The sequence below is a fragment of the Pyxicephalus adspersus genome, chromosome 2 (genome assembly GCF_032062135.1).
Source record: "Pyxicephalus adspersus chromosome 2, UCB_Pads_2.0, whole genome shotgun sequence".
Classification (NCBI taxonomy): domain Eukaryota; kingdom Metazoa; phylum Chordata; class Amphibia; order Anura; family Pyxicephalidae; genus Pyxicephalus; species Pyxicephalus adspersus.
Genome location: NC_092859.1, coordinates 149,458,941 through 149,475,001, shown reverse-complemented (window position 1 = coordinate 149,475,001; position 16,061 = coordinate 149,458,941). Strand labels below are relative to the sequence as shown.

Here is a 16,061-nt window from a genome sequence, read left to right as displayed (position 1 = left end):
CTCTTAAATTAAAGCGGAACTTTCACTAAAAGAAAAAAATGTGAAAAGCCCTCAATCCATCCACAAATCGATCCCAGGGATTCCCACGTTGTCTCGGCTTCTCTCTTTTGTTTGACGCTCTCTGTTCCTTCCAGTGCCGCCATTTTTTTTCTTCCAGTTTCTTACTCATTCCACCCAATCGTCACAGGATTGGGTAATGTTTCTTGAACTTTTATAAGTATATAAAATAAAATGCTGATTTCACAGCACATGTGTGATATTTAGGAAGCTGCTAATGATGTATGCCAAATTCCAGGCATTCAGCTGGGATTAATGAACAATGGTCAAACTATAGGACATCCATATCACAGGCTCCTCTGCAGTTCAAAAGTATTGCTGAACTAATAGGAAACTTTACACTTTACCCTTTACACTTCTAAGGTGTTTATAATAGGTATTTTCTGTGGAACCTTTTACCTTTTATTAGTAGTTTTTGATTCTTCAAATACTTAGGCTTCCATATTTTTTTATTGTATTTACGGATTAGTACTGGAGGCAGATTACATTAACATGGCAATAACAATGTCTATTGTATTAAAGCTTAACTTTCACTAAAAGAAAAAATTATACATTAACCTTACCTGTGAAAAGTCCTCAATCCATCCACAAATGGAGCCCAGGGAGTCCCACATTGTCTTGACTTCTCTCTTCTGTTTTACGCTCTCAGTTCCTTCCAGCGCCGCCATCTTCTTTCTTCCAGGTTCTTACTCATTTCACCCAATCTGCACAAGATTGGGTGATGTTTATTGAACTTTTACAATGTATATAAAATAAAATGCTGATTTCACAGCCCATGTGTGAGATTTAGTATTTTTCTTACCGTAAAAAGCCCCTCATAATGTATGCCAAATCCCGGGCATGCACAGGATGAGCAGCCCACAACCTCATGGGATAAGTGACACAAGTTTCCCAGGAGGCTGAGGGTTTCCCCCTCGGTCTACAGACAGAAGAGGAGGGGACCGCCCCATAAAGTATTTAAATATCATTAAAAAAAAATGTGCTTCATTATGTAAAATGGATAGCCACCTCTTTTGCATAATGTTACAAATCATTCGATCATAATCATTCGATCATTATCATTCGTCAAAAAAATAAAAAAAATCAATCAAAAAAAAAAAATTATAATTTGAAAAACGTTTTTTATGTATCTGATTTTTATTGCATCGTTTTTGAGATAGTCTTAGTGTATAAATATTTTTGGATTGAACCAAAAATGTACCTTTGCTTATCCCCCTCAAAATTTCCACACCTTAAAAACTTTCTTCAAGTACCACAACTCTCCTAAAATGACTTTGCTGCTTTAACTAATAAAGTGAGTAATATGATTTTTCTGAGGAACTCCAAGGGGGAAGTATGTGCACATCTGTTTATAAGAAAGCGAAGTTTCTTCCTCCCCCTCCCTTTTTTTTTCTTTAGAAGTAATACGTTTTTTTCAGCAATAAAGCCTAGGACGGTAATCTCTCCGCTGCACTGCGAGTGCTGTGTGATTGAAAGTCAGCAGGCACAGCTGTGGGATATGCTGGGAAATAGGAAGTTGCTGATATTTCATAAGACTTGACATTGTGATACATTTAGGGGTCAGCACATATACAGTTGTGATTTGATACTGTCTGATATAAAAATTTTTTTTTTTTCCTGCGGTTGTTATGTGTAGAAAGAATTGGTAAAGATTTTGAAAGGCCTCCGGATGTCGATGTAACTCTTGCCTGCCAGTTGTACAGAAAAGATTCAGATTTTACAAATAGTGTTCTTGCTGCTTTTCTTTGACTATCACTATTCTTGGTCAAGCTAGAATCCAACATTGATACTCTGCCCCCCTCAAAGTGTACCTAAATTCATAATTTTTACATGCACAATACCCTTTTTTTCCCTCTGCCCCCTTCTTAAATTTTGAATTGCCTAGGCTCATGCGCAGAAGGAGCCCTTTCATCAATAGAAAATAAAATTGCAGATCTCATGCATGTGCAGTGAGAGCGGCAAGTTGTTTTTCTCCAATCTACGTCACCTGTGCAGAATGAGATCGGCTGATGCAGGAAGAAGAGAGGAGAAGATGTCTGCGCCTAGCGCTCCCTCTGCACTGGGCCAAAGACCTATACCAGGACAACGTGGGACCAGATGGAAGAAACCCCCCGGCGGATAGACTGATCTGCTGGATTGAGGGATATGATTTTTTTTGTTTGTTTTGGGGTTTACCTCCACTTTAATTAAACTGAAATTTATTTTTAATTGGAATTTTTACCATCTAGCCAAGGTCTAACAGTTGGTCCACTGATGTCAAAATTGCATGTACTTCTCTACTCGACAGGATTTTTGGATAGATGAAAAAAAGAAAACCAAAAAGGGATTTGTAGTACCAACATAAAGCTTTAAAAAATGTTTTTGGGGTAGATGGTAGGACCTCACAATTTAGGCAGTATATTGGCATATGTTCAGAGGGCTTTCTATGATCTCATTACTTCTTAACGGCAGACCTTTATTTATATGTGTATATTTTTCTGTGCAATGTCCTAACAATGTGGTTAAATTGTAAGCACCTTCAATTTACTGACCAAACATTTTTCTTGGAATCCTAAACTTAATCTGGATAATATCCACTCGTCTCTTAGGTTAGGTACACACATGCAATGGTTCTTGTCCGTTAAACGGTTCAGGGCTGATAATGGATTAGGATCTTGCCTGTGTACAGGGATCGTCATCCGAACAACCATCCTGGCGGATCCACAGACGGTGGACCACAAACTATCTTAATGGAAGTGAAGGGGGAGAGAGCACAACGGGATGCCGCTCCATCATTCTCCCCCTCCCCTCTCCATTGAGCAGAATGGGTTGTAGGGTAGCACTCGTTCATGCATTGTGCAGTTGTTAGTCGTTGGAAGTGATTGTGAAACATCCTTTCCAATGACAATTATTGTACGTGTGTACATAGCTTTAAGGAAAACTTCTTGATCACTGCTCTCTTCCCTAACATTCTCCTAAACCCACCTCAAATCTTTTTTTTTCAAATGTATTTTTTTTTTTTTTGGACCGGCCTTAGGGTGGCTATGAGCCCTGTGAGTGCCTTGTGCTCTGCCTAGGGGTTGGCAGCCTTTTAGCATTCATCAGAACATTTACAGAGACCATAAGACCAATAATTAGTGGCTCCAAGTGTCCTTATGATACTTTGTAGAAAACCTCTGTACAGTATGGCTGATCCGTTCTCCATTCTTGTTATTGAGAAGTAGCAGGAAGGTACTTCACAGCACAGGTTACTAAATGGTATACGTTTCACTGCCTGTTCTTTCAATTATGAAATCTTCCCATCTAGGGCCAGTATTGGTCATAATAAACCATTGAGATCAAAGTAAATTAAGCCCCATGTGTAAATTGGTATATACATACACCGACAGCCATGCATATTAGTTGTAGATGTAAAAACACCCAGGTCCTGTGAGGCACAAAACAGCCCAATAACCCCCTGGGGAAAAGATTTAAAAACATAATTTTAGTGAACGCATGGTATTAAGTGCTAGCTTAGCATACAGACACAATGGTTCTGTGTCAGATGTCAATGCCAGTAATATTTCCAGGCCTGCTGGGGAGGGTCATTAGTTGCATTCCAAAGCCATCTAACGCATGTACCTTTTTAGAGTTTGTTTGAAAGGGGTTACGGCCTTTCAGAATGTAAAAGCTTCTCTTATTAATACTTAATTGATTCTGTACATGCTAAAAATAAACACCGTACTCTTTCCCATTGTCCTGTGTTCAGGGAGTTCTATTCAGTGGAAGCTGCTGGAGACCAGACACTGGTGTTCGTGGCTTTTCAGAGAGCTTGTTTATCAGTAAGCACGGCATTGGGTATAGAAAGCTTTGATCGCCAAACAATTCTGTTATGTTCCAGACGCATTAATGTATAGCTGAAAACAGACACAAAGAAAACCGAGAACTACATCATCCTTCGCAGTTTAGAGCTTTTCTACTGTTGATGTATCTTCAGTCAAAATTACTTCTGTTCTTTACAGTTCATTTTGTAATGGGATTTCAATAGAGAATAATTAAGAAAATGCAGTGAAAAATAATTGTACACCACATAATGTTGCAAGTTTCTAATTTAACATTGAAAAGGACAGGTTTATGTTGTTTTTTTTAATATATGGTTAATCAAGTCATGTATGGAGATTTTGGAGTCTTCAGATTTTGTGATAGCAGTTATTATTATTATTATTATTATTATTATTATTATTACACAGTATTTATATAGCGCCATCATATTACACAGTGCTGTACAAAGTCCATAGTCATGTCACTAACCGTCCCTCAAAGGAGCTCACAATCTAATGTCCCTACCATAGTCATATGTCATTATTGTAGTCTAAGGTATATTTAAATTTTTTTTATTGGGGGGGAAGCCAATTTACCTAACTGCATGTTTTTGGAATGTGGGAGGAAACCAGAGTACCTGGAGGAAACCCACACAGACACGAGGAGAACCTGCAAACTCCATGCAGATAGTGCCCTGGCCGGGATACGAACCTGGGACCCAGCGCTGCAAAAACAATAGTGCTAACCACTGAGCCACCGTGCTGCCCAGTTGGGTAAAGAGGGAGATTAAAGCTGTGTACAAATGCTATAAATCTTAATAATAATAAAAAAACAGGATTTATTTAGCGCCAACATATTATGCAACTCTGTACATTAATTAGGGGTTGCAAATGACAGACAGATACAGACCGTGACACAGGAGGAGGAGAGGACCCTGCCCCACCAAGAGCTAGATTTTGGTTTGGGAGATTTATGGTCAGTACGGAGGAAAATTTAGCAGTGCTTAACCCAGAAATTTTTTTAAGCCGGGTGGGAAGAAGTTGTAGGCGGGTGGCAGCCCCTGTATTGTGACCAAACTCTTTAGTAACCACCCAAAAACAGCCGGGTGGATGCTGAAAAGTTCGGGGTGGTGCGCCCAGCTAAAAGGGCCTGGGGAGAACCCTGTTTAGCATATATAAAGTTGTCCCCTGACATCTTTTTAGTTAGCCACCACGTAGGATCACAAAATCTTAATTATCGGGGAACCTCCTGCTAGTCCTCCTCTCTCCATAGGATAGCTGTACAGCTCTGGATCCTTCTAATGTCATTGGAAGTGATAATTGACAATTGTTTCCAACAAGTACTGAGCATCTACATGAGGCTTACCCACCAAGTAACGTGCTGGACCCTTGTGGGTATCACATTCTGGTTTTTCCAGCATGTTGAATAATTTATTTCGTAGAGTTCCAAAGAATAAAATTAACTTTTCACTGCATGAGAGGAAAATATTGGTAGGTCTCGGTGTGCAGAAAGAATAGCTAGCTCACTCGGCATCCATCGTTCTTGACAAAGTTCTACCCTTCCATGGTGAATTCATGGTTCATTTACACATTTCCATTCATGGAGGTTTTATGTATCGTATTAGGTCATGCCTTTTTCACAAACTGCCATTGTTTTGCTAGGTCTATACCACCTGTTGAGGCATCAAAAATTGACACATCAATGAACAATCAACACAAACAACAGATGTTAACACAATTTAAAACCGTATGTTTATTTAATGATTTAGTACATACCTTGATGTGCACTTCATATATCAGTGTAAATAGATCCATAAGGTTCAAGGTACAAGTATAAATCATGATCGTTTTGGTTCAGGCTACTTTTTCATGTCTACTGACCCATGACCATCGTCAGGGTAAACAGTATTACAGTATTCCCCCTGATAATCCATCAGAATTCCTTCTGATTCCCCATATTCTAGTGACTGTGAAGTACGCTGGGTTTAAGGTAGAGCAAGACTTTTTGACCATAATTAGGTAATGCCAAAATGTTTCCAGAAAACGTGCAAAGGGTAAAAGTTCCCTTTTTCTTTGCTCCAGCTTTCATCATCCTCGGTCACTGTATCAAAGGGAAATTGCTAGGTATATGGTGAACGAATTATAGCTATTTTGACATTATTTCAACAGATTGAGATTACAGGTAATTGCGTGTCATGCATTGCCACAGTTCATTAGCAATTTTTGGTCTAACGTTTAGAGCTCTATTACAGTATAGGAGAGCCGCACTAATGAAACCTAAGAGATGTGGAGCTCTGCTTTCACTGCACTGAAGCGCCTATGGAGCTGCAGATGGGAAGGTGTAAATTTTAGGTTTAAGAATATTATAAAATGGTTATTGAAGAAAGATGAAGTATTAGTCATCTTTTAAAACCGTAATTGGGAAACTTGTTGTTCAGAGTGATGTAGCTCAGCTTAGGAAATCCTTTTTCGTTTCCTGAATTTGGTAGTCCACTAAATAAAGCAAAACTAAAGCAGCACGACTCGCCTATCTGCCTCCCAGGGTGCTGCCATCTTCCTTTTCTTCTTCTCACGGAGACCATCTTTACCCATTTTAATTTCTTTGCCAGAATCACGTAACACCTCACAGGCGCCAGCGCAGCTCCGCTTTTTTGACAGAAATCCATAGTAATCAGGCAGGTAAGACAGATTATTTCAGATGGGACATCACCTGTCCCTTTCTACAATATTCATCTGCCTGGTTAAGCCCTTATAAAAGTGGAGCAAATAAATATTTTTTTAATGTATTCTATTAATCTAAAGTTACTAAAAGAAAACATGTTCCAAAATACCTTTTGGGTTACCCAGTGTCTTTAGTGAAAAACTGCGCTGAAATCAAGCAACCACAACATTTGCACTAGTAGGGCATTATTGCATGTCAAGTCGGGAAAGTAGAAGCAACCGAAAAATGAAATGAGCCATTGACATCAGATCAGTTGATGTCTCTGATGAAACGTCAACGCAATTTAAGGTGTAAAAAACAGTACTTAAGGCAAGCTTAAATGACACTTGATAATATTGACTGAGAAGCCCCTAGCATGCTTGTAGTGCCCTTTAGGATTCCATAAGTGCTACTTGAAGCTTGATGAATAGGGGCCATTTTCCTGTATTTAGTGACTGATGCTGAATTAGGGTGTGTGATGATATAACATAGCATTAAAAAGCAAAGTAAGGGTCACCTTTGTAGAGGATCTATAGCGTGGCATTATTATTATTAACTAGTATTTATATAGCACTGACATAATACGTAGCGCTGTACAAAGTCCATAGTCATGTCACTAGCTGTCCCTCAAAGGAGCTCACAATCTAATGGCCCTACCATAATATTATGTCATTATTACAGTCTAAGGACAATTTTGGGGGAAGCCAATTAACCTAACTGCATGTTTTTGGAATCTGGAAGGAGGAAACCCACACAAACACGGGGGGGACCTGCATACTCCATGCAGATAGTGTCCTGGTCAAAATTCAAACCTGGGACCCAGCGCTGCAAAGGCCAGAGTGCTAACCACTGAGCCACCGTGCTTATGTCTTTTCTGGGTATGTGTTCTTTGCCTAGGCATGCTATTTGAGCTCTAGCTATTTACCATTAAAATAAATCCATTGTAATAGGATGATTTGCAGGGGAGCAATCTTCAATCTACTGATAGATTGGCATTTTTAGGTTACCTAACCAGGCTCAATATTGCCAGTGTAAACTAAAGTTTAGGGGTGGTTTGCAGGAACTAATAAAAATTTAAATATTTTAGGCCAAAGTAATGTCCTTTAAAGTGTTTTCCTCGTTTTTTTATGCTTTTGATAGTTATGATTTGTTTGTAGTATGTAATTGCTAACTTAAAACTTTGATATGAGATCTTTCAATTTCTTTTCACCTCTTTAACCTGCAGCAGATTTGTAGCTGTGCTTTAGACAACCTTTCTCAATTTATCACATCGCATGGCAGGCAGGCCTCCTGAAGGTTTGCTAGCTGTCTTCTAGGTGTCTAGTAGCTGCCACAACAGCTCAGTGATTTGCATATGACTCCTAACCCCACTTGTCAAGTACTCTGGTATCAATTAAATGAATGCAAATCCAGATGAGAAATCTGTTCCCTACTTGGTCTGCATAGACGAGCTTTACACAATCAAAACCATTTCCGATGATACAGATCAAGCTGCCTCTCATTCAGCCAAATCAATATAGCAGTTTCTTGGTATTTTAGGATTTCTGACCAATACCCCCCACCCTACATACAATACTGTGGCAATTCAACAAAGACAGATTCAGCATTGGGACAGAACTTCATGCTAAACGAATGCACATTCAAAATATTACTTAACTTTTTAGGACAAAAAGTCACCATGAGGTATATATCTTTGCCAAAAATACCTTCTCCTTGGCAAATGGTGACTTTTGTTCTTACACTGCACAGACCATGTACAATGTAGTGTAGAGCCCAGCTCTATTCCCAGCGCTGCCTATATTAGACTTTGATGCTGGAGACAATGAACCAGACTTGAGATAATTGACTATCATAGGTGAACCTGGGTGATCCAGCAAACCTGAAATGGATTTCTTATAATAGTTTGCTATTAGTTGGCAAATGTTTCCAAATCCATTACAGGATTGTTCACGATGATATCCTATCTTCTCCAGTCTTGTCTGGAGACCAATATAACTACATCATCCAGCAATGGCTGACGTTGATTACAGGAGACTCAAAGGAGTTGACAATAAAGATGGAGATTGAAGCTGGGGTGCAATATTCCTAAGCTTTTGGCAATGTGATGTAGGAGACGGAAATCACAAAGACATACTGACATAAGATTGGCAGCTCCAGTAATGTGAGCTGAAAATAACACTTACATCGCTGACAATAATGATCGCTATGCTAAATAACGCACACCATTTAATTCAAATCAAGACAAACCTTTATTTTTGTTGATGACAGTTTTTCTGGAATTGTCTTTCTAATTTGAAATTCAAGGCAAAGCTGTAAGCTGTACTTCTGATGACATGAAGAGCTGCAAAAAGTCACTGCTAGATTGTAAGCTCTTCGGGGCAGGGTCTCCTCCTGTGTCACTGTCTATTGCAAACCCCTTTTTAATATACAGCACTGTGTAATATGTTGGCGCTGTATAAATACTTTAACAATAATTTACCTGTTTTGCCCTTCTGTACCACGACATTTCCACTATGGGCCTGTTCATGTGGAAATAACCGTGTTATAACATAGGAGAAGAAAGTAATACATACGTTTTTTGGTGAGGGGATGAGGATATTAGGCTTTCTTTGCAAAACAAATGATTTTCTATGAAAAAGATGTCAAAATAGAAAATACAATGCAGAAACCTCTGGTGAGGTGCCAGCATGGTACTGTACATGGCTTCCAGAAAACATCACAACACCCTGCCTTAGTATTCCTCCTGTGACTTTAGTTCTGATTGAAGTACTGGGATGACCCCGGTGTGGTGTTGTGTAAATCTCAAAATGTTCTATAGGATGGGTGTCTATCTAGAGAAGTAGGCATTCCTAAGCAGACTGCATTTGTTTGAGCCTAGGTAAGACTCACATGTGAATCTGAGCCTTTTAGGATTGAACAAACTGAAACCCAATGAATGTAGGAGCTGGGTCAAGAAGAGTCGGACTGAAGAGGAAAGGGGTAGATGATGGACGTTTTTCAGCCAGGCATGCTTCCTATAGAGCCATCATCTTATAGAAAACCAGTAGATAATGAACGTAGACCAAAAATCCGTAGTATAGGAGATAAAAAAAAAAATGATATAATTTGCATTTAATGTACAGCACTGTGTAATATGTTAGCACTATATAAATCCTGTTTATTAAAAAATTTGCATGCTAGATTTTCCAGGTTTTTTATTTATCCAATTCGGGTAAAACTTTTATTCCCCGGGACATAGATGCAGTTGACTACCAACAAGCATTTTGAAATTCCTTGCTAGAACTCAATTTTGACCATAATGTCTGAATCTTTTGTTGGAGTAATAACTTAATTATCAGTCAACTCTTGTACACATTGTAATGGTTTGTATCTTTTTGTCTAGATTTTTGGAGACTATTATCATTTTCAACATCGGGCTGTGGTGAAAAGATCCTTGGAACCTCATAGAACCAGACACATTCAGCTAAAAAAAGATCCTCAGGTAAGTCTGTTTCCATGTCCTAATGCCCTAGTTAAAACATTTATTTTTTTATGGATAAAAAGTGTAAAAAAGTTTCCCCACGTTATTTCTTTTTGATAAAACTCATAATTTCTTGATATTTAAAATTTAAGAACAGCTTCTAGTTTGGGTTTTCCTGCTGCTGTTCAAACTAAACGACCCTTTCCACATCATGCTGTGGTCGGTAAGTAGTTGAATGCTCAATGCAAAGTAGTGAGTTAATAGTTGTTATTAAATGCTGTCTAAAGAGCAAGGACATATTGATATATCTACACTTGGCTGTCGGTTACTCTACAATGTTCTTTCCAGCCCCATTGGGTAATGAGCCAGCTGCCTGTATAAAACACGTTATTTCAAATGTTCCTTAAGTGTTTTTCCAGCAACTTGAACATAGATATGCTTCTACCTACTTACCACAGTTGTTACATACCTTACTATGCTTCATTTATATAGAAAGTGCAATATTGTGTGCAGGACTAGGGAGCAATGCAGTGTTCTCCCCAGCCCCTTTTAGCTAGGAGCGCCACCCAGCACTTTTCATTACCACCCGACTGTTTTTGGGTGGTTACTAAAAAGTTGGGTCACGATACAGGGGCTGCCATCCACCTACAGCTTCTTCTAACCCAGCTTAAAAAAATTCTGGGCAGAATACTGCTCTAGTAAAGCCAATAATATTGTATTTATGTGCATTGTACTGGTTAGGCTAATGTACCATTCATAGTAGGTTTCTTGGTAATCAGGGTTCATTTGTGTTGGAATGATGGAAATCTCCTAGTTATGCCTATTTTTTGGATAAAGGGACATGGTAAAAAATTAAATTTCCCCATACAGCATAGTGGCTCAGAGGTTAGCACTCTGGCAGCACTAGGTCCCAGGTTCAAATCTCGACCAGGACACTATCTGCATGGCGTTTGCAGGTTCTCCCCATGTTTGCTTGGGTTTCCTATGGGTACTCCAGTTTCCTACCACATTCTAAAATCATACAGTTAGGTTAATTAGCTTCCCCCCAAAAATTTGACCTTAGTTTGTATTAAAGACACATGACTATGGTAGGGACATAAGATAGTGATCCCCTCTTAGGGACCGCTAATGACATGACTGGACTTTGTACAGCGCTGCATAATATGTCACCCCTATATAAATACTGTATAATAATACACTGACTTCTAAAAAACTGTGAGCAGTGGTTTACTTTTTTTTAGATTTCTATGTTCAAGTATTCATCAATCTAGCCTAATAAATGAAGAAGCAATGTTTTTGAACACAAAAAGCTGGTAGTTATCTTCCTTTAGAATAAACCGGTTTTCAGTCTTGAAGATTGCAGGTCTTGAAAAGTGGCCACAAGCTTAGATTTATTTTTTCTGTCTAGTGCAATCTACTTTTCTACCTTCATATGACTTATGTCGTGTACACAACGAGAAGAGCGGAAAGTGAAGTCTACAAAATAATCATAGCTATAGTGGTAATAATAGTCATACGATCGTCTAGTCTAGTGAATTCTATTTGTAACCTGTACGTGGCTACTGTACAATAACTAACATGGAGTAGTCTAGCTATCTGCTCAAACCTATTATTTTATGCCGTAATGAGCCAATATGTGTATCAGAAGATCTTATCGTGGTTGAGTCATTTTTCCAGTGAACTGCTAAAATTTTCTTATGTAATGCTCACTCATTATTCTAATCACTTGGTAGCAAAAAAATAATAAAAAAAAAGATCACATTGTAGTGTTTTTTCCATAATATTTTTTAAGCTGGATGGGAAGAAGCTGTAGGTGGGTGGCAGCCCCTGTATTGTGACCCAATTTTTCGGTAATCAACCAAAAATAGATGGGTGGTACTGAAAACTGCTGGGTGCGGGGAGAACTATGCATTGCACCCTACTCCTACACACAATATTGCACTGTCTTTTATAAGAGAAGCATAATAAGCTATGTAACAACTGCGGTAAGTAGGTGGAAGCATTTCTATGTTCAAGTTGGAACAATGTGGAACATTTGTGTTCTGTACAGGCAGCTGGCTCATTACCCAATTAATGATTTATATACACTGTGAGGGGTTACGCTCAGGATCGCCTTTGCTGGGGTCAAAGGACACTTGTCTGGTTCATCCAACTCAGATCACACACCAAGGTATCAGCCTTAAGCTGGCTTGCAGCCAGGTTTATTGAAGGTTGCAGATAAAAAAACAAAACAGCAAAAGAAAACCTTGCCTGTCTGGCACTTACTATACATCAGATGTCCCTGTCTATCAGCGGGAGGGCTTCTCCCTGTCAGCTCAAACCAAGCTTTCAGCAACCTTCTACTCACTTTTGAGCTCACTCACCCAGACTGACTTTCTGAGTCTCTCAGCTGAGCTCCCTCACAGACCGACTGTCTGTGTCTCCAGCAGAGCTCACTCACACAGTCCACCTGGCTGTGTCTCCAAACAGAGCTGAACTCACACAGACCCCTGTATGTGTCTCTCCAAGCCAAGCTGACCTGGCTCTATGTTATATCCCCACCCTCAGTGCTTCTTCATTAATTATCTCACAGGTGAGAGTCTTCCACCTGCTACTTCACAAAGGAATCCTGGGCAAATATATCTCATAGGAGAGTAATCTTGGACATATATATCTCCCTTCTACCTCCAATCCTGCCTTGGTGTCACAACATGCACATATAATAAATATATATATATATAATATAATTTTTATTCCTAACTATTTTCATCATCTTGTTACATGCCACCAGTTGTTCCAAAAATAAATCTCCGATTACAGTAGTATTGTATTTCACAGCGGAAGCATGAACGCTCTTGTAAAACCAAAGAGCTCTTATGGGAACTTAGAAGATGTGTGGAACATTGCCACACAGATGGCGTGAGCCTGCCTGACATGTGTAATGATCTGTTTCAAGGATATTGGGAATGCTCTTATTTACACTCGCCCACGCTTTCATTTCATCATAATCCATGGAGAAGATTCTAGCTCCATCACATTAACTCAGCTGTCACTTTCCTCAGTGCGAGAGGTCAGGCACATTGATTCAGTTTATTTTCTGTAATATGTTTCTGCTCTGAATCCTTTCCACCCCTCCATTCCTCCCTTTAGTTGCCAGTCATGCAGTTACTAACATAGACTCTTGCCCCCATAGCTTCCATCCTGGCTGGCTTGCAAACCAAAGCACAGACTCATCAGACGAATCTTGGAGAAGCATCTGTCTTTGTTTATTTGTAGATGCACGTGCGGTGTAAGGATCTTTTCCATTAGACTGCCAATTTGTGTTCGCTGACCTCCTCTAAGAGGTCTTAATTCATCTATTTATATATACACAATTTTTTTTTCCTTTGCAGCGTAACCGTTATGTGCAATTTTCCTGATTAAAGCAGACAGTTTCTCTCCCTTCTTGCTAAGTGGAGAAATGTTTCTTTCAATAGCTTTTCAGCTTTTTTTTTTTTTTCATTGCGCGCATCAAGCTGTTTATAAGGAATCGGGCCATATAAAGTAATGGGAGATGGTTTTTAATCTTTAACATTCTGTCCTGCTGGGAACAGATAAACTTTAATCGCTTTCCTATTTAACCCTTCGTTACCTTTTACCTAACGGCAAAGGCAACATATTGGATCAATTTTACGTTATCAGCCCATCGATGTAATTGACTTTACTTAGAAAAATGCAATCTCCCCTGAAGTAAAGGTCTCATTGATTAAACGGTCGTAGTATGTTTAACAGAACACGTATGTGTTTAATCTGGGAGCAGCAGTCCCACAGATACCTATGTTTTTATATATGATATTGTAATTGCTGTAGTAATGGCTGCTCGGAAATAGAGCTTGCATTGCTAGGAAATTTTTAAATCCTCCGGAGCATTTAAATGGCTGGGAAACTATTCTGAAAGGGAGTGTGTCTTGGTTCTGCCTGTTCTCTGCACTATGGGTAGAGGCCTACCAGCATGACAAGATGCTATTTGTGTAAACTAGATTGCAGTCATATTTGCAGAGGTCCCCAGTAATTGGTAATCTTCCATCTCCGGGGCACATGTTGCAGCTGAATTATGAGCACCGGGATAGTTGGAGAGGTTGTCTTTTCTAAAAACCGACATTTGTGTGTGTGTGTAGGTTGTATCCTTCTGCCTATGTATCCTCTGATCATTTTTAGAAGAAATCATCTGGATAAATAGAACAGCATGCTTCTGCATCTCTAGGCAACAAGGTAAATCATTCAGTGAACTGCTGATGGAATGCAGAAAGCATTGTTACTATACATAGATCATTCTCCATTTTACCATTGTAGAATAATTGGCACATTTAAATATCAATTTGGGGTAAATGAACAACCACAAGGGTACTCTTGATTTTTGGTTGACACTTTGGTCTTAAATGGAAATGTAACCTTGATGTTGTCAGGGAGCATACTTTAAATGCTCAGCATGTATGTTTAATGAGGGTAGCATTCATTCCTTGCAGCTGTGCTACCCCCATACTGCACATGCTCCATTCTATATTGGGTTCAAAGGGGTAGTAAGGGGAAAGTTCACCTCAGGGGGCCGTTGTGCCACTTTTCCCATTCAACTTGAGGCACTGGACATCCTTGCTTATTGTGCATGACTACTGGTTTGGCATTGTAGAAGATAATGCCAATGGGCCTGTTTTATTAAAGACTGGTGATAGTCTAATTTTATTTAATTTTAATAAATTAAGTTTAATTTTATTAAAGACTATACAGGTGGATGGTGGGTGGGTCCTCAGATTTGGTATAGCTAATATATACGCTGTCTGATAGCTGCTCCACCTCCCCCCTTACAGAAGAACATGGAGGACAAAATAAAGTTACACCCCTCCTATTCTGGTAACACACATACAGATGTTGGGGTCCTCACATTTGGTATCTCCACTTTTTACAATCCTATCTCATCCGGTTTCCTCTCACATCCCACAACATGCAGTTAGGTTATATGTCTTCCCCTCATAATTGCCCTTAGACTGTATTAACCCCCCTTAGTGGTCTAATTTTGTCCAAATTTCTGTACAAAAAGTGAAACCACTTTTACCTATTGGTTGTGGAGAGCCAGACAAGAGGTGAACAGATGGAAGAAATACTGGAGGATGTCATTGGAAAAGAATATCAAGATGGAGAGTGTGGTGGGCTGCAGCTTTTTCCCGCACCATATTTGTGCTGTTGTTGATCAATGAATGGTGCAATAAAAAAAGTGCAGCGCACCACACTCTCCATCTTGATATTCTTTTCCAATGAAATCATCCAGCATATTGTTGTTCCATCTCATCTTGATATTCTTTTCCAATGAAATCCTCTAGCATAGTTTTTTTTTTTGTTCCATCTGTGGGGCCTCTTGTTCGGCTCACCACAACCTGTAGGTAGGATTTGAGCAGTATTTATAGCACTACAACTTCCAACATAAACAAGTCATGGAGACTACCAATTTTTATTTTTTATTAGATAAGTGTTTTTTTGGTCATTGGAATATTACATATGCTTTTTCCTGATATGTTTCCACCAACAAAAGAAAAAAAATAATGAACTGTGATACTATTGCACATTACCACTAAGCACTTTCAACAACATGCAAATTTTTTAATAAATGAGCAATGTGATTGGTTGAACAAACATTGCAGGCTTAGGCAGATTGTTTTTCCCAAAACCAATTTTCAAAAGTCATGTATGCATATTTTAGACGTGGGGAGATGAAAGGCGCCATCTTTTTTTAATAAAATGATGAAATAAATGGTTGATGAATTCATTTGACATCCTTACAGGATTAAACTGCCAACTGTTGTTGGAGAGCTCTGGGAGATGCTCGGCAATGGGGCCCTCTAGGGCTGTCCAGGCTGCATGAGTTGTCTTTGCACTGCCTGCTGTAGCTTTGGGGCTCCTCAAGGGGCTGTCCTAGCTGCCTGTAAGGAATTTACTACCCACCTGTACCAGATCCATATCAATATACACCACATACATACACAACATGTTGGGTTAGCAAATGACCCCCCACATAATATACGCTGTCTGATAGCTGCTCCACCTCCTTACAGAA

General features: G+C 39.2%; 1 protein-coding gene across 1 annotated transcript in view; it reads left to right on the top strand.

Moving 5' to 3' along the window:
• FURIN (furin, paired basic amino acid cleaving enzyme) overlaps nucleotides 1–16,061 on the top strand; it is a gene marked incomplete in the record, with an annotated part of 160,242 nt that overhangs the window by 77,815 nt on the left and 66,366 nt on the right. The window contains 1 exon segment of the mRNA XM_072399139.1: nucleotides 9,920–10,018. Within this exon segment, the coding sequence (XP_072255240.1) occupies nucleotides 9,920–10,018 (99 nt within the window).